Source organism: Squalius cephalus, assembly GCF_949319135.1.
Source record: "Squalius cephalus genome assembly, chromosome: 3".
NCBI lineage: Eukaryota > Metazoa > Chordata > Actinopteri > Cypriniformes > Leuciscidae > Squalius > Squalius cephalus.
This window is the reverse complement of record NC_137124.1, coordinates 57,292,576-57,319,529: the sequence shown is the minus strand read 5'-3', so window position 1 is coordinate 57,319,529 and position 26,954 is coordinate 57,292,576. Positions and strand designations below refer to the sequence as shown.

The 26,954-nt window shown below is 37.0% G+C and overlaps 2 protein-coding genes across 9 annotated transcripts in view; one reads left to right on the top strand and one right to left on the bottom strand.

Annotated features, from left to right (window-relative positions):
- Positions 1-22,957, bottom strand: part of myo9aa (myosin IXAa) — a 178,714-nt gene extending 155,757 nt beyond the window's left edge. For 5 of the 8 annotated variants that reach the window (XM_079864914.1, XM_079864908.1, XM_079864913.1 and 2 more), the window contains exon 1: positions 22,599-22,942. The gene's annotated coding sequence lies outside the window, so the exon portion shown is untranslated. Of the gene's footprint in view, positions 1-22,598 lie in introns of all 8 variants that reach the window. The other 3 variants (XM_079864907.1, XM_079864909.1, XM_079864912.1) reach the window with 1 other exon arrangement.
- Positions 22,958-23,104: 147 nt separating this feature from the next.
- senp8 (SUMO peptidase family member, NEDD8 specific) lies at positions 23,105-26,630 on the top strand. Its single transcript, XM_079864943.1, has 2 exons — positions 23,105-23,215; positions 25,261-26,630. The coding sequence occupies exon 2, from the start codon at positions 25,281-25,283 to the stop codon at positions 25,911-25,913; it is 633 nt and encodes a 210-aa protein (XP_079721069.1). The 5' UTR covers positions 23,105-23,215; positions 25,261-25,280; the 3' UTR covers positions 25,914-26,630.
- Positions 26,631-26,954: the final 324 nt, after the last annotated feature.

The following is a 26,954-nucleotide window of genomic DNA, read 5'->3' as shown; positions in this document are numbered from 1 at the left end:
GATCACTGAATCATCAGATATACCAGATCTGCTTCACTAGATATTGACACCAATTAAACACAAATGTTGCTATACCAAGCTCAATGCTTTCGGCATTTAAAGAAAGTAGAGCAGCTGTACTGATAAGCATCCGAGTGCATGAAAGAGCAGAGTCGTGTGTGTAACACTGTAACCTGCCTACAGGCTCTTACTTGTGTTTATAAACTGCAGATAGCACAACATTTCCGCAGGCCTCTGGGCAAATGATCATTAATTAAGGGGAACTAGAGGCTTCCTGCGCTGAAAATGAAAAACAAGATCCATTTCCACATACTACGCATAACACTAACTTTTAGGACGTAAAAAAATAACCTTTTCACATCAGATGTCCAATCTCAATATGGGCCGGGGGGAAAAAACAAGCTAGATGTTAATCTCAAAAGCCTGCTTCAGACTGTGAATATGATACAGGGGGTTCGTTTATGACGAAGATTTTGGGGGGTTTTGTTTTGAATTCCTGTACATGAAAAGCAGTTAAAGCAGAAATCAAGATTTTGCCCAGAGATGCTGCCGGTGTCCTGAAAGTAGTCCAGCAGATAAGACTTTATTTTCCACAGATGGAGCGATGGATAAAGATCCGAGCATCACATAAACATTCCCTTGCACTGTAAAGGTGGTTGTTTTTAAAGGCCCACTGAAGGCACGTCTTTGTATGATGATGGGTGACGTAATTTGCACTGAAATGGGAAGCTAAGGCAGGAGATATTGAATGGCTCCTCCCCCTTTTCAAATAGCCAATAGCATTTAGTTTACCTCACAGACTGACAGCATCATGGAAGCGAATCCGAGTGCTGATGATATGTTGGATTCAATAGTAGAAGTGTGAATAAATTCTAGCCATTTCATTCCCAACCAACGGAAAACAGAATAAAACGAGCGTTCGATCAACCGAACTCACACTCCAACACATATTGCACTGTGACATGTCAGCGCTCGCTTTGGTCAGGTGGTATTTATAGTAGTTTTTTTTTTTTTTTGTATAATTTATACTTATAACTTTAATTTATAGTATAGGTGGCGGAGCTTTAGATTCTAGAGAGCATTTGATTGGACAGAAGATGTGATGAGAAGCTGAAGTCTGCGGTTAGCGGAAGTGAGAAACTGAGTTTTGAATGCTTATATCTTCTAAATGCGAATTTTGCCATTGTTTTGGAACACACCAGCTTATTCATATTCATAACTAAAAGCTAAAAAAAAAAACTTACATTTTGATTTCAGGGGGCCTTTAAGGTTAGATATGAAGAGTTCAGATGCAAAAGCCTCTAAGTGCCATTTGAAATTTTCTTCTAGAATGATCATTTTTATCAAACTCGTATATATTTAAGTTCAGTAATTTCACTTAAATGACAATTACAAGGTAATCTTCATTGCCATTTAAGTGAAATTACTGAACTTAAATATACAAGCTTGATAAAAAAAAAAAATTCATTCTAGAAGAAAATTTCAGATGGCACTTACGAGGCTTTTGCATCTTAACTCTTCATATTTTACCGGAAGGTTCACAAAAGATGTGATGAAAATGTTTTATAGAATGTTTACAATGCATTTATGGTGCAATTATGTCATTTCAGGAGCTCCATTCAATATGCAAGAGAAGAATGTTGAGCAATTAAGGATGAATAAATGATGCCGATTTTTACAGTTGTGTAAAAATTGTGTCTGGGTGTGTAAAGCCTCTCCATGTGGACGGGTGTCAGAGCCGTTGAAGAGGATGACAGTAATCCGAGTGTTTAAAGCACAGACAGACAATCCCTCCTCTCACTCTCTCCCGCTCGGACACAATATCCGTTGTTGGCTTGTGACATTTCACTCTAGAGACCTTATCTACAAAAGCCACTCTTCAGAGCGAGCCAGAAACACACAGGCCTGTTTAAAAAGAGAGATTCCCCCCCGTTTCCACTCACTGCAGCGTCACAGCAGTTCGTCTGCATGCCGATCTCTTCTGTTTCCGGTCTCGTCCCTCCCTGTCCTTTACTTTCCCTCTCTCACTGGATATGAGGCCGCCGGACTGTCATTTCCTGAAGTCTCTTCAAAGGGAAAGTAGGACTACTCTACTATTCACAAACTACTACATTACAAACACGTACTTCACTGACAGTATGTCAATATACATACAGAGACATACTATAAACAAATAAATAAATAAATAAATAAATAAATAAATAAATGGCAAAGGCCTTAATTATTGTCTCAATTAATTTAATGTAAAAATACGAATAGCTGTCAACAATGAAACAAAATGCAGAGACAAAACTAAGACCAACTAAGTTGGTCAGTGGCCGCATTTTCATTACCCTTCAAATTGCGCAAACTGAAATTGCGAATTGAAAATACGCCCAATGGAAACACGTCAATTTTGCAAAAAAAAAAAAAAAAAAACGTTTTTACGCTCGCATGAGGCGGTTTTTCAGGCAATTCGAAAATGGAATATTTCGCAAAACTGCAATGGAAACAGCTTTTGCACATTTACAGGTTCACCAAGCCCAGATGGCGCGGGATGTTTGGGCAGAAACCGAATCCGTTCTTTATTAAAATCATTAAAGACAAAAGAATTACGAGAATACTGGATTCTAAACCACAAATAAATGCCACTTGATCAACCCTTGAACCAGAAATGAGAGAGAAACACCCAGAAACACCTCATATGAGTCATTCTCAAGTATAAGGGTCTTTCCTTGCCATTGTTTGGATAACACGCCTACGTCTCCTTCCATTAATTAATAATGATGTCTAGTGCGGTGGCTGGGATATACACAAACCTACCAACATCCATTGCCATAATTTTTGGAATGAATCGCAAAAGAAAAAAAAATTAAGTTTTAGTTGCATAACATTGTTTAATGGAAACGCCGTCAATTAGCCTGGATGCCAGCTGAACTTAGCCCCGCCCACAGGTCGGGAAGTTCGGTCTGGACTTGATCCGTTGAGGAGCGATTATGCCCGAACCAAAGTTGTTCAGACCAATCAAATTGTCAGGGCGGCCTTTATACGATGATGGACAGATGATCAACCGTAACAATCATCCACGTCACCAAAAAGAGCGCTTGGGTTGAATTCGTTTACAACAAAGACGACTGCCGCTGGAGAATTGAGATTTCACGAGTTCACACTAACAAATAAGTCAGATAGAATAAAAGCATATTTGGCGTGCTGTCCGAGGAGAGGCTCCGGGCTCGGTATTCGGCCCGAACCCAAAGTACTCCCCCCGTATTCCAGGCTGTGGAAGAACAAGCCGAGAGAGAGTGGAGGGATGCTGAAAACTGTCAAGGAATGTTAGGTGAGTTGACAGAGTGAATAAATATATGCTTCCTCTCATGCTGATAGGGTAGACCTGGTAATTGTTTGATGACAAGTTGATTGGACTGATTATTTGAACGTGCTCCTCCCGAACTTTGTTTATAAAACATCATGTGTAGATTCCGCCATCGCGTCTGTTATAGAAGATATCGACAGCACATTCATTTGAAAAGAGGAACAGAGAGCCGCGATCAAGGCATTTGTCGATCGGAAACATGAATGAAAAACATATGTCACTTACTCCGTTGCTCTGATTGGTTGTAGGTCTATCCAATTGAGTGCAGAAGCATTTTCCTTCCTGGTTCGGTTGAAACACGCCCCTTAATGGAGCAGTATCAGACTCGCATTCTGACTAGAATCTGAGTTTGACGACGTCAGGCTAGCCGTCAATAGTTTTTTATCGACATTTAGAAAATATTGCAAAAGTTTTGCGCAAATCTGTAATGGAAACACAGCTATTGTATGACAAAGCAAGGGAGATCTACCATTCAAATGACATCAGGACTGCCTATGCATAGGGCCCGGGATCTTGTGCTACGCCCCTGCCCGAACCCGTACGGGTCCCGGGTCGGATCCCGGGTGTCTAGTTCACATAACTTAATTTTTTCAATTAAGCATTAAGTTTATTTACTTCATGTTAAGTAAGTGAACTGAACACTTTTTACAGTGCACTTTCCAGGACTGAGAGAAAGAGAAGTAGATGGTAAAGAGGGTTGGGATGATTTCTCGTCTCTGTCTCCAGTCATTCAGCAGCTTGTCAGGGAGTCACAGTCTCCCATTTCACAGAAACACAGGGGGAATGACGTCAGTCCCCATCCCAGCACAGACTAAACCTCTGGATTTGCAAAGCAAATGCATCACAGGCTTTGGGTACGCTCAGACCGTTACGAACCACTATGAAAAGCATCTGGATGTACCCGACCCTGCTGTTCTCCCAGGATTAAAGCCATTGGAAAACGGTTCAATCCTCAGACAACAAGACGGGGAATTTCCATGCGTTATATAACAAGCAGGTTGATTCTGTCACTTGACTACATTGTGTAGGATAACTGAAGCCAAAATGAAACGTTTAAACAGTTTCATCATAGTCAGGAAGACAACACTGAAATATTTATGTTAGAAATGGAAGCAAAAGAGACAAATCAGACTGGCTGACCCCACAGAGCTCAGTTCAAGCTCGTATCAGCCTGAAGGGACTCTGGAGAAGGAAACATGCAGGCATACGAGCCAAAAACTGTAGAGAAACAGCATGTCCTTCAGTTTGTGTCAACATTTGGACACAACGCTATCAACATTGTCTTAAAAAAGAAAGAATACTTTATTAGGAAAAGAAAGCATTTCAAGTTGGAGCTGTTAGACTGCCAGTTTTGCGTGTTACAAAGATGTTTGAAAGTAGTGAGTGAAGCAAAACATTATTATTCTTTTTATTTTCACCAGAATACAGAAGTATTTTTATTTATTTTTTCAGATTAGTTGCTTCTCTATTTATTAGACAAACACAAACTGAAAATTTCTGCTTTCCCCTTAACAGTCACATGATCAATGCAAGTGAACAAAAAGATGAAACAAAACTAGACTCCCATTGTATTGTTGGAAGCAGAACAAAAAGGTATACATGCAAGGTTTCCTTTTTTTTTCAATTGTTGTTGACAGGGATAGTGGTATCATTCTGGAGGAGACATTCTTTGTGAGAACAATAATGTAAAAGCTTCTGCAAAAAGTAACAATGTAACGTAAATAAGTAGCTTTGTGTAACACATGATACTTTTAAATGCAATGTTCCCCAACACTGCTCTTTTCTGTTCAAACATTTTGTCAGTAATATATATATATATATATATAAGGGCTGTCAAAAGATTAATCGCATCCAAAATAAAAGTTTGTGTTTACATAATATATGTGTGTGTACTGTGTATAATTATTTTGTAATATATAAATTATAATTTTTTTTATATATAAATAACACATTTTTCTTAAATATATACATGCATGTGTGTGTATTTATATATACAAATTTAATTATACACAGTACACACACATATATTATTAAAAACAAACTTTTATTTTGGATGCGATTAATCACGATTAATCTTTTGACAGCCCTAATATATATATATATATATATATATATATATATATATATATATATATATATATATATATATATATATATATATATATATATATATATATATAGTTACAAAATACTTTAAACCAGTATGATTTCACTCAATGTGAAAGAAAAACAAAACAAGAGAAATTCAAAATGTCCTGGTCGTAGTTGGTTAAAAAATGAAGGAGATTTAATGCATTGCTTGTCGATCGATCACTCACTCAATGTTAGGACGCTGTTTAAAGCAACACGTCTGTATGTGTATATCATTTTCAATCCATTGTCCACTAAAATAATAATGTGATCTTAAAAGAACAGTTAGTCCACAAGGGTATTACCAGCAAAGTATCTGAAACTTTGATCTGTCTATTCATCAATCCAGTAAAGATTCCCCAGGGTGCACAAAGAGTAATGCATCATTACTATCGATCAGGCTCTGAATCAGAAATGAGGATTGTGGGTAAACAAGTACGGTGCATTTAGACAGGCCAGTGAAGAGGGTAATAGATAGTCAACTGTGGCGAGCAATCATGATGGCCCGACACTACAGTTAAAAAAAACAAAATGCTGCCTTAAATTTAAGTACAATCAACTTGGATGTTTAAGTCATTTCAACTTATATTAGATTAAACTGAATTAAATTGAGTTAAGTCTTGTATAAATTAAGTTGAAAATTGCTTAACTTATTTTGATGAGTTAAAGCAATGTAAAAACATATGTTGAATGTCATAACTTTTGTGTATAGTGCAGTCATCTTCATTTGAGCTACACAAGAGGGCTGTGAATCAGGAACATACACGGTGGTCTGGAGAGTCTTTGCAATGATAATTTGTGGAAACCTTCACCAAGGAGTGAATGAGTCATATCACAGAGCTATAAATCTTGGTCTGACCTCTCGTACAGGAGAACTGAACATCATGAGTTCATTAAGGAAACTCCTACTTACACTATTACTCACACATGCATCAATGTTTCTAATCGAATCAACAGACTATGCCTAGAAAAAAAGAAAAAAAATCAATTCACATTATCAATACTTTATCGGGCAATTCACTGTTCACGTGCTTGATCTGAGGAATAGCCTAGGTTTTCATGCTCGAGTGTTCAGAAAACATTATTTGTTCCATATTTGACAATGTTGCAGCTCCTCTTTTCCCAGTCTGTCAGTAACGCTCTGTTTAGTTTCTGTCTCTATGAAGCCCCTCCTTCTGAAAAGCACACTGTGCTCTGATTGGTCGGCTGGAGCAGAGTGTTGTAATTGGTCGAGCGCTTTGAGCGTGTTTGGGAAATGTCTCACCTCTTGCCATAACCGTGAGTTTCAACACACTACTAACTCAATCAGGCCTGCCCCTTTATTTTGCATATATGCCATATATGAATTATTTAAATGAGGAATAAACGTGTTTGTTCCCGGAAGAAAACTCACGACTACAACAAAGGCGTCACAACATCAACATTGACCGCCACAGATAGATTCCAGTGCTTCCCATTCATTGTACAGCCCGAAAATACATTTAAACTTCTCATAATAACATAAAAGTCTTTAATGTTGTGTTTTGAGGCATTACTGTCAAACAAACTAAAACCGAAAGCGCGATAAGGCTTTGTGTCCTTATCAGAAGACTGTCTGTTCGCACTTCGCTCACATGATCAGCCCCGCGTCTCAGTTCACAGTGATTGAATGCAGTTTAGTGTGCATTTTGGCAATGCAGTTACGTTTTATTTTCACATCTGCATAGTTGACGATTACACTAGATTTGTAATGAGACGCGTTTGTAAACTTGTTTTCCGCCAAAATAAAAGCTCACGTGTTTAGCCTAGCACTTTCAAGTATAGAAATTACGACAAAACAAATTACAAAAGTTTCATTTGTTAAGTGCATTTGTTTTACAATACATGGCTATTACTGTCATAGGAATAATATTATAACATTATTATCATTATTTTTTATTAGTAGTATTACAACTAAAAAAAGAGGTTTGAGCCCACTTTAAAGTTCAGGTACAAGTCAATGCACTGACTTCTTTCTGTGTTCAATTTGCACACTGAATATGGGTTGGATCTCTTCATTTTGAACTCTCAGAGTGCAACAGATTGATGAATTTAACTCAAATATACACAATTTCACACTACAGTTTCACAAAATCCAGTGGTAAACTGCAGGTGGTCACACATTACACAACATTTCAATAGGAAGAAACGCGGGCAACTCAAACTGTGTTTCACAACGAAACACTCGAGAACTGTTGCAGGAAATTGCAAAAGATCATGCATGAGGCAGGAGTTGTCGTCGATACTGGATTTATTCTTGTTAAAATGATGCATGCAAGAAGCTAGTGATCCAAGTTGTCCGTGCGCCAATTTGCAGCAAAAAAAATAAAAAAATAAAAAATAAATAAAACTGATGTTCTGTTGCAGCTCTCATTGGCTGTAGATCGTCAGTCAAAACACATTTCAGAACGTGTACCTATTTTTGCCTCCAATTTCCAGAAACTGTCGGCAAGTGGAAATCGGGGCAGTGTGTACCTGGCATTAAAGTGTAAAAAAAACCTGATAGGAACTCTTTAAAGATACTCCATAAAAATTAGTAGATTGTCAAAAATGTCATGAATGTATAAGAAAATTCCATGTTTTATAGGCTATATAATCTCCATGGACGCCTTCAGGGACTTCATGACACAACAATGACCCTGCATCTGGCTACTTCTGACCCGTGCCGTCATAAGTTGGAGTCGTTAGCCAATGGCAGTCCTGCATACAGACATGTGATCGGTGCTGAGCGACACTCCAGTGTGTCTGCTGACCTCGGCACATGTGCTCAAGCCCACGTCACAATCTTCACTGGAATTAAAGAGACAGAGCCCTCTGACAGCACACAAAGCCTTTCTGAAGCTGCCGTTGTGCTTTGTTTACCCAGCGTCCCATGCTATAACACAGTCATGCATGAGTAACACTAGACGCTGACAGGTGCGTTCAGAGCCGGTGTTGACATCTACTGCAACGCAAGGCTTTACGCATGTTTACTGGATCCTCTGGGTTTTGTTATTCAGCAGGAGAGCGCAGGCCACATGTTCAATGCAGTGTTGACCCAAGCATATTTAAAAATTCATAGTTCTTGACTTTATCGTATACAGCATAGCAACAACTACCTCAGCACAACAGCTTTACCTCAGCACAACAACAGCTGATGAAGACCGTCAACAAAATCGGTAGTTTTAGCATGCTAATGAGAGGCCAAGAAAGCTCAAGGAACTGGCAATATAGAGATTCTCATAGTAGCGTTACTGGTGCTTAAAAATTAAAATTGTACATAAAAATTGACAAACATTCATAAACGCACATCAATTATGGTAAATGGAAGATCAAGCATGCTTGCTTGATGTGCGAGAACCAATAGGGTTCGTTTTCGTGTTACGCAGCACATTTGAGCTTCAGCAAGAACCAATGAGTTTTGTTCTTGCAAGTGAGATTGAGCTTGTGTTTATGTTCGCTGATCAATGCTTTTATGTGAATGACAGCCTAAAATTCAATCTGTTGTTCATCATATAAAGCGATTTGAACTTGAACTAAACCACTCAATTCATATGGATTAGTTTTACAATCTCTTTATGAACTTTTTGAAGCGTCAGTGGAAGTTGCGTAGCTGTCAATGCAGATCTCAGATTTCATTCAAATTAAAAAAAAAAAAAAATCTTCATTTGTGTTTTGATGACGAATGAAACAGGTTTGGAGCGACATGAGTAAATGATGACAGCACTTTTGGGTGAAATAAACCTTTAATAATAATAAAGAACAAGAGAGAAATCAGTGAGCGAGTTAGAGAGGTGGAGGCCTGGCATGTAAGCAACCATGGCAATGGTACTTTTCCCGTCCTCTCCATGGCGCCCGTTGCCGGGACAAAGACCCCAACATGGGCGGCACAGGAAGAGTGAGTCAGATCCAAAACCAAAACATGACATTATTGTGTTCATATTGACTTTAATGAGCATGCCGCACCTTTAACACACTACGCTTTTTCGTGTACCGAATGAAAACAGATGCAGTAAACCGCCTTCCCTAAAGTCATAATTAGCTCCCACCTTATTCCAGCTAGATTCTGATAGGAAACAAAACAGGGAAACTAGAAATTTGGTGTTGCACTGTGACTCTAAAGGGACATTCACACCAAGAGCAATAAAATGGCATTATAACTTTATAATGGCAAAGATATAGTTGTAAAAATCATTCTAAATGTAATGCAAAATAAATGCAATAACGGCACAGAGAAACAATATTTTTGGAAAGCTATTTTTCCAACTGAGGAGTGATAAAAATATTGACAGCCAATCAAAATCCATCCTGTTAAATTCATGAAGCCTAAATTCAATATTTTATCGAATAAAGTGATCATGTCTCTTTAGAAAATATGGATTACTTTTACAATCTCTTTATGAACTTTTTGAAGCGTCAAAGTGGTAGTTGCGTAGCTGTCAATGGAGGTGCAGAAATCTCTCAGATTTCATCAAAAACATCTTCATTTGTGTTCAGAAGATGAACATAAGTCTTAAGTGTTTGGAACAACATGAGGGCGAGTGATTAATGACAGAATTTCCATTTTTGGGTGAACTAACCCTTTAACAATACAGAAAGTGATCACGGTCTGTGTAAAAACAAAAAAAACAACACATTATTCTGGATAGCTCCGCCCACAATGAAATCTCATTGGTCCAAAATCTCAAAATCAAACACCTCCAGAATAGCTGCGAGTATTTTTTGCATACTTATACCCGGTTAAGACACGTTGCGAGTTGAATGAGGATTACGGGGAGATAATGAGATGTTTTGAGGCTGGATATATCAGTAACAAGGATTATGCACACACCATTTCCCCTTTAGAAAGCTCTGCTTCAGGACAAACAGCGAGACTGAGCAGAACGAGGCCTGAGGGCACAAGAAGCCCAGCAGAAGGATGAACAAACACACACCAGATAGCTGGACTTCACTGATATTATTAACCCCTGAAGGAACAAATACAATCACACACATTCAGAGGGTTATTCCATGAATTGCATGCTAATTCAGTCCATTACAATTACTTGTTTGTTTGTTTTAAATGGTCATGAATTGCATTTTTTATTTTTTTGGTGCATTTATAATGATTGTAGGATTTTTACATTAAAAACTGCTGTAATTTAATAAATAAAGGGCCATTTTCTACACCAATTATTGGCCTCTGATTTAAAGGGGTGGTATAATGCCCTTTTCACAAGATGTAAAATAAGTCTCTGATGTCCCCAGAGTGTGTATGTGAAGTTTTAGCTCAAAATACCCCACAGATATTTTTATACAGCATGTTAAAATTTTAACTTTTTGAGGGTGAGCCAAAACGCACCGTTTTTGTGTCTGTTCCTTTAAATGCAAATGAGCTGCTGCTCCCGGCACAGGGGGCGGAGCTTCAACAGCTTGTGTCCTTTTACCTCACACACACATGCACTGAACATTTCAAAAACTTTAAGCTTTTTATGTTCAAACTGGAGTCAGACAATGATGGAGAGACTCAAGAAGAAGTGACAACATGTAGACAACATTTCTGAATTTTTGATGAATTTAAGTAGCTGATGTGGAGTTAACTATCTTCTAGTCATTGATTAGCATATCCTGTCATGAAAATCAATAAATAGCGTTCCCCGGGGGCGGGGTTCATGTAAATTTTAGGGTTGGTGATGTCACTAACCCGGGAGGAATAAAGTTTGTTGTAGTCCTTAAAAAGCAATTTCTTTAAAAGCAAATATATCCCTTTGCTTTGAACTTTGAGCGTTGTAACTTTGCAGATGTTGTTTATGCTCAAAAAGCAACATTACACACCAACTAAAGTTAGAAAAGTGAAATCATAATCAACCACCCCTTTAAACACTCCATTTAAGAGGGGTGTGTCTCCTTTAAGACTACACTGTTTGGTAACATCTTTGCACACAAAATGAATATTAGTTTTCCTTTGTAAACTTCCAAATACAGATCTTGATTCTTAGATTTCAAGAATCGTTTTTTCCCGTCTATCCTGTTTTCAGTTCATGAATGAACAAAACTTTGCATTGCGTCTCCCATCCAATAAAGCTCAGTAAACTCTGTGCTTTGTTACTTTTGATATGAAACAAAAAGTCTCAGCTTTTAAATTCTGTCAATTTTATTACGAAATTCAAACAATTTTGAGTGTTTAGTTTAAATGTGACAGTTCAAGTGACGTGAAGTATACCGATCATCTCTACAGCTTTACTACTAGTTACAACACAACATGAACATGAATGAACATCAGACGGTGTGTTTAAAGATACAGTACAACTTACCGAAATCCATATCAATTCACATGTAATCGCTCAATCAGCGTTTCAACTGTGGAAAGACGTCAATAAAACAGCTTGTAAACAATGTCAATGTTACCTTAGAAAACCCTTTCAATGTCCAAAAACCTGTTAGTCAACTAGAAATATGAGCTTTGAAAGGAGTATTTTGCTAAATATATGCACTATATTGCATTTTCATTGTAGTTTTACATCAATAATAAATGTGTTTGAATAAATCCTTGATGTTTTTATGAAAGATACTGTTTAAATATTTATGTAAAAAAATTAGTAGAAACAATTTCAGTATTATTATAACTTAGATGTAAAGTAAACAGCCTGCAAATCAGTTCATTTTAACCTTTAATATTATAGTGATGTACAAACTGGGGTTCCCTGTACAGTTTAAAGCATTAGTTAAGAGTTAAGTTAATTCTGGACCCTCCTCACACAAATGAATGGTCCAGGAGTTATTTAAAGGTGCAATTTAAGATGTAACAATGGTTAAACTACACTAAATGAAAATATGGTTGCTCCAACTTCATGTCAGTCACGATAAGGCCTATAATTTCCTGTTTCCATTACAGCCAAACTCTACAAATGAAAAAAAGAGAATCCAAACAAAGGCCTAAAAGTAACAAAAACATTAAATGAGATTCATTTACACCACTGGTTTGACATGTTTCAAGTCTTGGACTGTGTCCCAATTCTCATAATTCTACTACACACTGAAACTATGTACTTTACTGGTTAAATTAACTTTAATGAATGTAGAAAATAGCCTACACCAGTATAAGGAAACTACCTGATAGCTATAGGCTGGGACTTGATTTTGTCCGTTGATCGGATCATTGACGTTTGATAACTGCAGCAATCTCATTCAAGTTAAAAGTTGATGGAGGTGATTGATTATTATCCAGTTAGGGCACATTTATATTTTTAATTAAAGACTATGGGGGCATGTGATTTTTTTTTTTTTTTTTTTTTTTACATGTGCATGGATAAATAATTTGTAATAATCACTGCATCATTCCAGAGAAAAATAAGAATCCATTTGGTCCTTTTTGATTTCTTGATGTCTAAGTTTCTGTTTGTTCCAACAGCAATGGACTTAATGGTCTTAATACTGACACCCAGGGCTTGACATTAGCATCCGCCAGTCACTCCTGCTAGCCACTTCGGCGGGTTGAACTTTATAATATATAACCTACACGTTTCAATTGTAGTCTTTTAAAAAGGCATCTGAATTAATAAACTAAGTGCAATGTAGTGTTGTCAAAAATATAGATTTTTCAATACATAAAGGCTGAAATATCTGAAACGCTTCCAATACCCATTTCCCACAGAATAGATACACGATACCAGCAGCGCTTTCTCTCTCAACACAAACCCGCCTCTCCTCACTCACTCCTTTCTTTTGATCCTTTCATTTGTTGGTGCAACAGGGCTTGAACTTCAGCGTGGAATTGCATGTATTGCACATTATTTGACTCATGCTCAAACACCCAAAGTGTGCGCACATAAAGCCGCTTCTCAGGACTAAATTGAGTTATTTTTTGCAGCTTATTGCGCTTAAGCGGTCAAATACACACAAAATAATTGTAAAGTTGGCGGTCTGGGTGAGTATTCACAAACACATTCAGTTATGTTTTAAGGCGAGACACGGCAGGCAAAAACATCGTTTTTTTTTACTGGTCAATTTTGAGATTTTTGGAGATTTGTCTTCAATAACATGTCTTCTTTCAGACTTGTGGTGAAAAAAGTCAGAAATACACATTTAGGTCTTTATTTTACTACACTTTGTCTGTTTGCGTCTGTAGATTTCTCCTAAATTCAACAAAAGTTGCCGTTCTTAATCATCACACCGCTCCGCGATCGCTGTCTGCACCCTGTCATCACACACACCGTTAGAAAGCTCTCTCTCTCCTGTACAATGCTGTCGGATCCAAATATGGTCATTTCCTTTTTATCAGCAACCAATCGTGAAAGTAAAAGGGCTGAATGCGCAATCTCATTGGCTGATGATAAATCTTTAAAGCCCGTTTTCTCAAAATGACTTTTCTCTCCGAAATCTCCACTTCAGTAGCACCGATATACACCAAACTCTCCAGTCTTGTACCTAGTTATATTATGAAGACATTTACAGAGGGATTTGTAAATATATTATTCCTAGCCTGATTTATATAACATTTTATTCCAAAACACATGGCGAAAATCCTTTTTTTAAGGCTATTGACAGTATATTCTGATTTACAGGATAACAAAAGTAGATATCCGTAATTTTTTTCCCATCTAATATGTGAACACAATGAAAAAATCATTTTTAACCTGGCTTCATCCAATACTCAGATTTAGTTTTTTTTTGAAAATCTGTGCAAATTAGCGCATATTTAATTAGATATTGCCTAATTTGCATATTTAAACATTAAATTACAGAAAACTTGTAATACATTTTTTTCCTCATCTTAATGTAGGTAATCAACTGGGAAAGTTTCATGGTGATATCTGCTAGTTAAAAATGTTACCCTATTCACCTGTAGTGTCTCGCCTTAAGTGAATGTAAACAGTTGAGAAAGAAAAACGCATGTGTAACAGTATAATGGATCTGTGCGTCAGGACTCAAAGTGACAGTAGCCTAATAAACCTGCTGCAAAATTATGAGATAATATAAAAAAAAATCTATATAGCAGTTTTTCCCCATGGTATTTATGCCAAAATTGAGTGGCTAGTAACTTTGGGAAACCACTAGCCACAGTGACTGATGAGCAAACAAGTGCTGACACCTACTGGTGTGGATGCATGAACGTTTGTGAACTATCCTGAAAATCTGTTTATGTTTTGTTTTGAAAAGCTGTTTATGTTTTGTTCCTTCCTTTCATGTTTTTCCTCTGTCTCGTACTATACAAGTAAATTATAAAGATGTGAGTATTAAACTTTACACATGGATGGACGAGACGAAATTCATTGTGGGAGTTTTAGAAAACTTATTATATGATAAATCTCTCAAGATCCACAAGGAAAAGTGCTCAGTGTGGACAGATAAATCGCAGCTGGAATGTTGTTGCATCATGCATGGTTAGGCCACAGTTTTATGGAGCTTTAATGTTACTTTATTGTCCTTTTTGAAGCTTGACAGTATAATCACCATCCACTTTTGTTGCATGAAATAGAGTAAGCTGTTCTTTGTATGTTTGTGACTATGTCCTAAAAGAAAGAAAATAACTAGGGGTCAGAAGAACGTCAGAACATGATGTAACAGGAGGTTCGCCACAACTAATTTACTGGTTACACTAAAAATTAAATGTATATTTACAGCCTTTCCCTGTTTTTGTTGCCTTTGAGTGCTCAAGTTAAGATGGTATCCAAGATTTGAGACACGATAAAGCCATCTTTCCTACCCGTCAAACAGCAGTTTCTGGCATTTTTCTGCGGCCCGTCAAACACTGAAAGAGAGATATTGAGCAGGACTGGTGAAGACTGACCATTTAACTCAACTAGATTCAGGTGCGGTCTCTTCTCACTGTGATAAGAAGGTCAGAGCTGCCCCACTTTTCCCTTACGATCCTGTACTTTAGAGAAACGGCCCAGTTTTAGTGCCCCCTTTACTGGGGCCTCAGACTACAAAAAGTGGCTTGTCAACACCTGTTCTGCTGCGGCACATTCATCAAGAGCAGACAGCCACCTACTTACCTACTTAAGCTGGCTTACTATTACATCCAAACTATTTCAAAACATCACTACTGATCATAATCAAGTTTAGGAGTTTGAACAAAGGTTCAGATTCAGATTGTTTTGAGCATTCAAAGCTATTTTCATGGCAAAAATATCATATAAATACAATAAAAACCAAACAAACAGAAACAGCAAGTCATATTATACAAGATTTTTTTTTTTTAATTAACATATGATTAAAAAAAATCAAAAACCTTTTCAGGCATAATCTTCCTAAATAAGTCCTTAAGTGAAGTAACTTCATAAAAGAACATTCTACTTGTAGGCTATTAAGTCCAGGACAATCTAATAAAACATGCTTAATAGTTCGGGGAAAAGTTTGAACAAAACCTGAAACGCTACAAACATGAATAATGCCTTAAATCTCACTGTTTGCTAAAGAAATATTTCTACTTTTCTAAATGACTGGACTTGCTATTTTCACCTCGAAGACAGCAAAATGGATGAAGAAAACGAGACCCAAGCCTATTTCTAAGACTCAAAATTCCTGAAAAATTTCAAAATCACGAGGTTAAGAAATTTCTTAAGACATGTTGCTCTCATATGTGCTAAATCGTGCCAAAAATGACATAAAAATAAATAAATAAATAAATAAATAAATAAAATAAATAGATCCCTATTGGATTTATTTTTGAAATCTCAATTTCGAATTCAGCAAAAAATCAAAGTCGATCACACAGATTACTCAGGTACATCCCTAATAATAGTGCATTATGTAGCTAGTGTTAATATTTTAAGCAGCCCAATAAGTTCATTAAACATCTTATCTTTTGGGATTTTGAGAAGTTGGAGGTTATCGTAACTTTAAGAGGTTATTGCTGCGGCACATTCATCAAGAGCAGACAGCCACCTTCTTTACCTCCTTAAGCTGGCTTACTATTACATCCAAACTATTTCAAAACATCACTACTGATCATAATCAAGTTTAGGAGTTTGAACAAAACCTGAAACGCTACAAACATGAATAATGCCTTAAATCTCACTGTTTGCAGAGGAAATATTTTTACTTTTCTAAATGACTGGACTTGCTATTTTCACCTCGAAGACAGCAAAATGGATGAAGAAAACGAGACCCAAGCCTATTTCTAAGACTCAAAGGCTGGATTCCCGAAAAATCACGAGGTTAAGAAATTTCTTAATATAAATTACAAGACATATGTCGCTCTCTTATGTGCTAAATTGTGCCAAAAATGACGTAAGTACAACAACAAAAAAATAGAAAAAGGTCCCTATTGGATTTGTTTTTGAAATCTCAATTTCGAATTCAGCAAAAAATAAAAAAGTCGCATCACACAGATTACTCAGGCACATCCCTAATAATAGTGCCTTATGTAGCTAGTGTTAATATTTTAAGCAGCCCAATAAGTTCATTAAACATCTTATCTTTTGGGATTTTGAGAAGTTGGAGGTTATCCTCACTTTAAGAGGTTATTTACAAATAATTTAGGAGAATTTTCAAGAATTTGAATTCTTCTTATGTTTTGTCTTAATCTTAAGTAAAAAAAATATCTATTCTTAAGATTTAAATTAGAAAATAACAGTTTAGAAAAAAAATATTTGTCTTAAAAATGATATACCATCATCTCATGTGAAACTACTTCAAGTGGTAAACTTTTTCTTTTTCTTTTTTTTACACACCTTAAAGGAGTAAAACTTTTATCAAAATATCATCTAAATCTTTAATGTGAAGCATTAGGAAGTCACTTGTTGTACATCTAGAGTTTTAATCAATATGCAAGAGAATGGTTTATAATAAATTAAAGTTATCTTACACTATATAAATACTATTATACTTAAAGGGTTAGTTTTCCCCAAATATTAAATTCTCATGTCGTTTCAAACCCATATACGACTTTCGTTCATCTTCGAAACAAAAAATTTGACATGTCACCTCAAATCACCCAAAACTTCAACAAGTTTTCAAAAAGTTCAGAAAGAGATAAAAGAAAGTCTTGAACAAAAATATGAACAGATTTAATTTAGGCTTTCATTCACATAATCACTGATCAACACAGACACATAAAGCACATCAAATATGTTAAGCAGAAGCTCAAATGTGCTTGACCCATGAGAACCAATGATGTTCAACGCTGATCAATGTTTATAAAAGCATAAAGCAATTGTGTCTCTTCAGAAGACTAGAATTAAATTCATATGCATTGCTTTTACAATGTTTTTATGAACTTTTTTTTGGAGTATCAACGTGAATGAACCTTCAGCAGAGGGCTAGAAATCTCTCAGGTTTCATTAAACACATTTTCATATGCGTTTCAAGTGATGAACGAAAGACTAATGCGTTTGGAACGACATGAGGGTGAACAACGGATGACAGAGTTTTCAATTTTGCGTGAATGTCACGATCTATGAGGAAAAACCATCGTAACTCTTCATAAATAATGTTCTCAGTGAATGATTTTGCTGGGAGTTTAAAGAGGCTTAAAAGTCATTTGAAAATGTAAGTTCTGGAATTAAACAACACATGGACCTGAATGACATCCAAATCCACTCCAAATATTTGTTTGGATTGGACAAACATAACACCAAGCTTTGAATTTCAGATCATCTCAAAAACAAGCTCCAAGAAAAATTACAGCCTGTAAGATCCTTAAATCCACGATGATTTATTGCTCAATGATAATTTAGGACTGGCACATATTGTGGTCAATTTGGAGAGCCAATACACATATTTCTGAAGACAAAATGCACAAAGTAAGCAAAATAAGACGGCAATCGCATGAACATCTTTATACAAAAATTGGCTTGGCTGGTAACCGAACAATGAACTGTCAACGCGCATTAGCCTGTGTCTGAGATACAGAACGGCTTCGGACAAATGGTAAAAGTAATAATTACTGTTGTTTCCAGTTATTTACAGGCGGGAATATGAGCCATACTCCCTTTCAGCTGTCCGTCTGCTTACAGCTGTCTGCAATTTGCAATTCAGCTAAATAACTTACTGTCTGAAGTACAGCTGACATATTCAAGAGAGAAATATTTAAGACATAAATGTGATGATAAAACAGCTTATGCTTGGTTGGTTTAGATGCAAGTCCTCCTGTAGTCAATCATTTTATCCCTTAAAACTCATCCAAAAACGACATATTTAAACGCTTTTTCCTTGAAAAAAATATTCTTAATGCCTTAAAACAGCTTGAATATAACTCGACATCCTTGCCTCATTTAGTATACGCGGTTCTATGAATATGCAAATGAGCCCCGCCTCCACTCACTCACTCAGCTCAGAGATCCACACGTCAGCTAAATCTGAGGCCAACAATTGAATGTGTTTAATATATGTTTAATCACAGGGGTTTTTTTTACCCAAAAGTCCACTTGCATAAAACACTCGTTCATGGTTTTTACACACAAACTGAGAAATGCACTAAAAAATTAATATTTTACCCCTTAAAACTAATCTTTGATCACCAAAATTACATATTTAAATGGGTTTTCTTGAAAAAAAAAAATTTCTTCATGCCTTAAAATATCTTGAATGTAATTCGACACCCTTGCCTCATTTAGTATACGCAGTTCTATGAATATGCAAATGAGCCCCGCCTCCACTCACTCACTCAGCTCAGAGATCCACTGGTTGACGATCACACGTTGATCTGATTGGTTACAAGGTAGTTTGTGACGTCAGAAACACCAGCGATTTCAAAGCGTGTTTTTGAGACTGTCTTTGGTTCACTGCAGTTTTAAGGAGAAAATACTCAGCAATGGTGTCGACTGATGAATTTACACATGATTTGTCTTACAGCATATTAAAAACAACATTAAAAGCTTGATTTCCACCACAGGGGGACTTCAAGGTTTCATCAGATCATTGAACTCAGTGTTTCTGTAGCGTCAGGGCCTGAATTATGGATTACCGGGTCCCATTCAAAGTCAAATCCAGGCAACTTGATGGCCGTGAGTTTCACTACTTCCTATGGCAGTTTCCTCTTATTGTTGTGGTCCAAAAATGCTCCAGATTTCTCCTACAAGCTAGACTCATCATACAGAGTCATACACTACAGTACCCAATGATTTCCGGCATGCGGAAAACAGGGGCGGACTGGAATCCAGTCGTAAAAGAAGGAATTTACAGTAAAACGCTTCTGCCATTTATAGCTAAAAATATATAATAAGAATATCTCAAACTGAGGCCAAAACACTTAATCAAATCATGATATCCACTAAATATTGCTATTTAAAGTTTTTATATTTTATAGTCTCACTATATGAGGACAAACTTCAGTCACTTCACCATTTCATTTAATAAAAATTATCAAATTATATACAAAAAGAAACCCAAAGGTGTTCACGACAACCTGTCAAATAAAATGTCTAACTTGAAGAAATTTTGACAGAAATATATTACTAGCATACATTAGGCTGTACTTCTCAAAGTAGTAGTAATAATAATAATAATAATAATAAAATCATTAAAACTTGATTTTTAAAGGAATTTGATCATTTTTCTTAATTATTAATTTTCTTAATTTCAACAGGTAACATTTGCTATGCAGTGCTTTGCTAAAAGATTAAATAAATTGTTGCCTTTTCCTTTGATTACATGTAGGATATTAATTAAATTAGCAATGTTTTATGCCTTCATTTGATTACCACAGTTTTTGATGATAAATTTTTGTATTAAATCATAAATCCTGAAAAATTAAAAGACAACACAAAAGTTAAAGTTTTAAGAATTAATTAAATGATTATTAAAATCTAAATAAAACGGAATAATGGAGGATTAGCCTAAACTTTTAATAAATTATTGTTAAACCGTGTAAGCTTCATGATTTCAATTAATTAGACATGCTTTTTGTTTAATAAAATGTAACTTCGCAACTATAACAGAATGCAGAAAAACGATAGTCCCTAAAATGCGTGTTTGAGTGATTCTCATCCGGCTTTACCTTTCCCTCCAGGCTCTATGATGCAACTTCTATTTCTGCTCGGTGTTAATATTTAATAACTAGGAATTTTAAACCTGTGATGTGATTTGGTTTCAGACTGAAAGCCTCTCTATAAAGACATCTCAAGAATCTTATGAATTTGAACGAAAGGTCGTAGTAGGCTTTTTAGTTTTTTCTTGTTGTTTGACATGAAATGACAGCAAACATGGTATATGCTTAAAATAAGTGTCATGTTAATACATGAGTACAATAACTCAGGACTATGATTTCACCACTGGCACAGTGCTTTCTTGTAAGCTCATGCATTTAGGACAGTAACAGTGTTAACTTATGAATCGGTTTCAAAAGCATGCATGCAGACCACACTAGCTCATATCTGGGGTGTCGTATACAAGGCCAGTTGTCAGAGTAAAGTCATGTCTTGGCACAATCTCTAAACAGCTGAGACAAACCCTTCACATTCCTCACATCACCTGTGCTGGGAAACAACACTGTCACCAACAAGAGCAAACTTTCCTCAGGAACTCGGTGATAAAATGTGAAGTGATCCCAAACAGCATTTGGACATTTAAGGAACAATAAATGAACTGCATTTAAATAAATAAAGTATCAAACCAAGTGGTATTCATTTTCAAGAGCATGCAAAACAAAAGCGTTTGATAGGTTTCAAATGATAAACAACAGATATATTGATGTTTAAACGCCCACTGAATCAAGAAGGGGCGGGGCATATCCAACAGCTCCGCCCCTTTTTTGAAATACCCAATAGCGTTTTGTTTATATCACAGCTCGGCTAGAGCCATTGAGCTCGATAAAGCCACAGTTTTCTCCAACATCTCTAATCGTTTCTCCTCATAATCTCATCTATATCACTTTAAAATACAGCAATCTGTGCAGAATTCAATTTACACTGTCTGAATCATTCACTATCCCCTATATAGTGCACTATGTGCCACAATTACACTGTCTGGATCATTCACTATCCCCTATATAGTGCACTATGTGCCACAATTACACTGTCTGGATCATTCACTATCCCCTATATAGTGCACTATGTGCCATTCACCATGTAGAAAATAGTAAATGTGTGAAAAGTGACCGATTTCAGCTTCAAAAACTACGTTTATAATGTCAGGGGCGGAGCTTCAGATTCTAGGGAGCATTTGATTGGACAGGAAATATGATGAGAAGCTCAAGTGCAGAATGATGTCATCAAAATCATTGATCCGTATTGGCGGAAGAGAGACTGTAATGCTTAGCCTATATCTTTTTTTAATGGGAATTTTGTCATGGTTTTGGAGCACACTAGCTTATAGATAACAGTAAGACTAACATATTCATAATAAAACCCCAAAATCTTTCTTTTTTTCTAAAAGACAAAAACAATTTATTTCATGGGGACTTTAAAAACTACTTGATTTGGACACTCTGTGATAGTCAAATGTCACTGGAACATGTTGATAAGTTAATGTGATGAGCTACACCTGTGGTGACACCTGAGTGAACTTGAGGTGAACTGACTTATCCACTAAAAATCCCAGATTCCAGGTTAAAAGTCACGCGAAACGGTTCAGAAAAGTGAAGTTTAGTTCTGAGAAAATCTGTAGCATCGTTTGTTTGCAGATGCCACTTGCAATGCAATGACATTCACACACCTTTAACTCTTGATTTAAAGTGGCCACACACTTTTAAAACGAGAGAGAGAGAGAGAGAGAGAGAGAGAGAGAGAGAGAGAGAGAGAGAGAGAGAGAGAGAGAGAGAGAGAGAGAGAAATGAAACATTGTGACTGGGTCCGGATGACTGTGCAGATTTGGCCCATGATTACTGCAGTACTGGGACTGAAGTGAGTCTTCAATAATAAATGAACCATCATCATCATCCTCATCACCTCCACCCATGACATCTGTCACACCTTAAATAAGGCTGTTTATTCAGCCGCACATAAATGCCAACTTAAAGTTATCCTAACACATTTAAACCAGTAGCACCATTCACTAGTTATGCTGGTGTCTGCTGACACTGAATCAAAAGAAATATCACAATATTGTTTTGCACATTTCGTGTGCCACGAGTTAGCGCGCGCAGTAACCATAGACATAAAGCAGGAGATGCAGGGAAACTTCGAGTCAGGATAAGTTAGTTTGTGTAATTCGCCGAAAGCATAAGTGAAAATAATTTCAACACATCAAATCTCACCTCTATGAGTTCAGTGTAAAAAAAAAAAAAAAAATCCAGTGTTTGCTGCGCTTCTCCTTTAAGGACGGATCAAATCCAGCGCAGCTCGAGTCCACTAATATCCCAGAATTGTCTCTCTCTCTCTCAAATTATCCGTTGCAACTTTCCCGTGTCCGAACATACGTGCCACTCTGCCATATTGATTAAAAAAATGACTACAATCTTCTTCCCATTGAAATTTCCGAACAGTGCGGCGTTTCTTTTCTCGTGGGAGTCGCTCGCTTGAAACTCCTTTCTGTTTTTTTTCTGCTTAATCAGTGCTGCTTCTCATCAGCGTCCAGACGCGCGCTGCGCGTACTCGCTGCGGAATGGGCGGAGTCAGTTGCGGCGATGGGCGGCGGCTGCCTTTCAGACAGGCAGTACGTGCTAGTTGCGTCACGCTGTGGTAAGCCAATCACCGTCTGGCATTGGAAAAAGGCGTGTACGTGCCCTCCCCCTCAACACTGTTGCAAAAAGTGTAGAAGCGCGACATTTTCTATGACAACAGAAGCGGTTTACGGCACCTGCCCTCATCGCGCTTGTGGTAGAGGAAGGTGGACGTTATGAAGGCTTACTTTGGGGACTGTTTCTTTTGCAAGGTAACAAACAATATGTTGTCGATGTGATTTTTAAACAGATGAAGAATGCAGTGAGCTTTGAGATGTGATCGTGTTTGTTTGGCCTGTGTCATTGCGCAGTGCAGTAACTTACTAGTGATTGTGCAATGAGACACATAAGACAACTTAAAGTTATGGTGAGCACGTTTAAAATAAATAACAGTTTAAATAGTCTATCATTTTAAAGTTACCTACATATAATACAGGGAGTCAGAGGATGTACTAGAAGTAAATTAATTGCAATAGAGTGGTAAGAAAAATAGAAAGTAGAATAAAAGATAGATGGTTGACGTCAGCATGAAATAAAAATAGACTATTCTTGTTGTTTTTTATGGAATATTTAGTATAAATTATTTATGTGTGCACATTATTATAGTTTTAATTCATGTGTCTCGCAATCTTGAATCAAATAACTTCCCCTCCCTCTTGCAACGACTTCTCTTCTCTAATGACGTGTTTACTGGCGCGAGGGCGGGGCAACCTGTCACTCACATGAGATCCACCAATAGCAAACCACAACCATCCAATCAATTCCCGCAGACAAAATAAAGCCCGCCCTACATTTGTTCTACATTTGTTTGAGAAGCCGTTTCACTCTGATATACATTATTACAATAGTAAAGACTATTGCAACTTCCTTTGTCCGGTCTCTTGTAAACAGTTGTTTACTTCTTTTTTTTTTTTCAGGATTCTTTGATGAATAGAAAGTTCAAAAGAACAGCATTTATCTGAAATAGAAAGCTTTTGTAACATTATACACTACCGTTTAAAAGTTTGGGCTCAGTAATTTTTTTTTTTTTCGAAAAGAAATGAAAAAAATTCATGCTTTTATTCAGCAAGGATGCATTAAATTTAACAGTAAAGTGTCAGTAAAGGCATTTATAATGTTACAAAAGATTATATTTAAAATAAATGCTGTTCTTTTGAACTTTCTATTCATCGAAGAATCCTGAAAAAAAATTGTACACACCTGTTTTCAATAATAATGAATGTTTCTTGAGCAGCAAATCATCATATTAGAATGATTTCTGAATGATCATGTGACTCTGAAGACTGGAGTAATGATGCTGAAAATTCAGCGTTACCATCGCAGGAATAAATTACACTTTAAAATATATTAAAATAGAAAACAGTTATTTTAAATTGTAATAATATTTCACAATATTACAGTTTTTAAAAAATATTTTTAATCAAATAAATGCAGCCTTGGTGAGCAGAAGAGACTTATTTTAAAAAATATTAAAAATCGTACAGATCCCAAACTTTTGAACGCCAATGTAGCTCAGAAAGATCATTACCGTAAATGACCCTGAGCACTTTTGTGGTGTGAACCGCTCCATTGTTTTGACGGTAAAATGGCGCAATGATGTTCCTCGGTCCGGATGGAACCCGGTCTGCCATTTGGATACCACTGTTATAGACAAATAGATTCATATAACATGGTATTAAAGGGGTCATCGGATGCAAAATAGTGTTTGCATATAAATGTGTCTTTGCAGTGTGTGGACACAACCACCATACAATGAAAAAAATCCATTCACTCCTTTTGTTTAATCTTCAAAAAGCCTCTCAATAATCAAGCCGTTTGGATTTTCTAAGCAATGTGATGTCATATTGCTCATGCTCCGCCCACTATTATTAGCATATTTCCCGTATTAGCATATTTCCACCCTCAGCTATTTGTATACTGTCCGCCAAGGCACACTTTACGTGTAAAGTAAACCAACGCTTTACGTGTCTTGTGTCGACTTGCCCCATGGAAGAGAAGGCGGGGGGGGGGCGGGGTGTGGGGGGGGTAGCAGTTGCTCATTATCATTTAAAGAGACATGCACCGAAACGGGTCGTTTTTTAAGGAGGTAAAAAGGGTGTTGTTTTACACAACCATTGAGGAATTTTAACCAAAGTATGTTACAAACTTTACATGAAGACCCTAAAGAATCATACCAGCTTGTGGAAAATGGGCATCCGATGACCCCTTTAATATGGTACTACATATGAGTAAAATCTCTGAATTCTCATGCCCACAGTAAGCCGTGTTGCGTTGAGGATGGATCCAGTGGTGTTGAGCTTCCAGGACAGTCTTCTGCGGCGCTCAGATGTGGCTCTGTTAAACGGACCGCACTGGCTCAACGACCAGGTCATCGGCTTCGCCTTCGAGTACTTCGCAGCGGAGCGCTTCAAGAGTCTGAGCGAGAAGGTGTGCTTCATCAGCCCCGAAGTCGCTCAGTTCATCAAGTACGCTTCGAGTCAAGAGGAGCTCGCCGTGTTCCTGGAGCCGCTGAGTCTCGCGACTCGACAGTGGCTTTTTCTGCCGGTCAATGACAACGCCAATCAGACGGCCGGCGGCTCCCATTGGAGTTTGCTTCTCTATCAACGAGACACCAGTCAGTTCACACACTTCGACTCTCAAAATGGAGGAAACTCACTGCACGCACGACGTATCGCAGCAAAACTGGAAGCTTTTCTAGGAGAGAAAGTGCCTTTTGTAGAGGAGCAAAGCCCCTCGCAGCAGAACAGCTTTGACTGTGGCATGTACGTGATCTGTAACGCCGAGGCTCTGTGTGAGAGTGTGAGAGTCGAAGGCTGTCCGCTCCTGCCCGCTCAGATCATAACACCCACATACATTACACGCAAACGGACAGAGTGGTATTCGCTAATACAGAGACTCGCCAAGGAATGACTGGTTGAGCTCGCAAAAGCACCGTTATGTTTGCATGAACTCTATTAGCCAGTGAACATGGGCTGTGCAACGATTCATCGCCAACATAAATTATGTAATCATTTTCTATATATAAATACACACACACACATGCATGCATTTAAGAGAAAATGTTATTTATATATAAAATATTTATATATAATATAAATGCAAATATTTCTTACATGCATGCGTGTGTATTTATATCTAGAAAATAATTATACACAGTACACACACATAACAGTGAACGCACATGTCTATCATACTCAATCCTGCATGGATGAAACAGCATGCGCCTCTTAAAAGATTGTTAAAAGACTCTTTAAGGAATGGGAAACACCAAAAACGAGCCGTTACCCGCCTTCATATCACTCCAAACCCGAAACCAGAAGTGAGATCCTCAATCTTTACACTGTTTTGTTCATATAATGAATGTAAATGTGGACCAGTCGGTCAAGCTCCAAAAGTGACGCCATTAAAGTATAAAAAGTAGTTCATGCGCTATATTCTTAGTCTTCTGGCTTTGTGCGAGGTAAAAGCAGAAATTTAAGAAGTTGTTTCCCTCAAATCATATTTTTATTTGCATATATTCAGTGATGGCGCATGAAGACACGTCTTCTTAACCAATCGTTTTGCTCCAACTTTGTCACAACTTCTTGTCACAGATCTATCATACGGCTTCAGAAGATTTGAAATATAGGTCTCAAGTCATATGAACAACGTCTGTAACACTTGCGTGCTTTTGTTGTTCATATTTAGAGCTTGACATCATCAGTCCCCATTAACTTTCACTGTTGTTTCTGCAAAAAAAAATCTCATTTTGTCTTACATTAAGGAAATAAAATAACACATGAGGACGAGTAAACGATGAGCTTCATGTCACTCCAAACCCGAAACCAGAAGTGAGATCCTCAATCTTTACACTGTTTTGTTCATATAATGAATATAAATGTGGACCAGTCTGTCAAGCTCCAACAGTGACGCCATTAAAGTATAAAAAGTAAAAAGTATTATGCATTTAAG

Excerpts from the sequence above, each read along its gene's own strand:
- senp8 (XM_079864943.1), top strand. The coding sequence starts at position 25,281 with ATGGATCCAGTGGTGTTGAGCTTCCAGGACAGTCTTCTGCGGCGCTCA.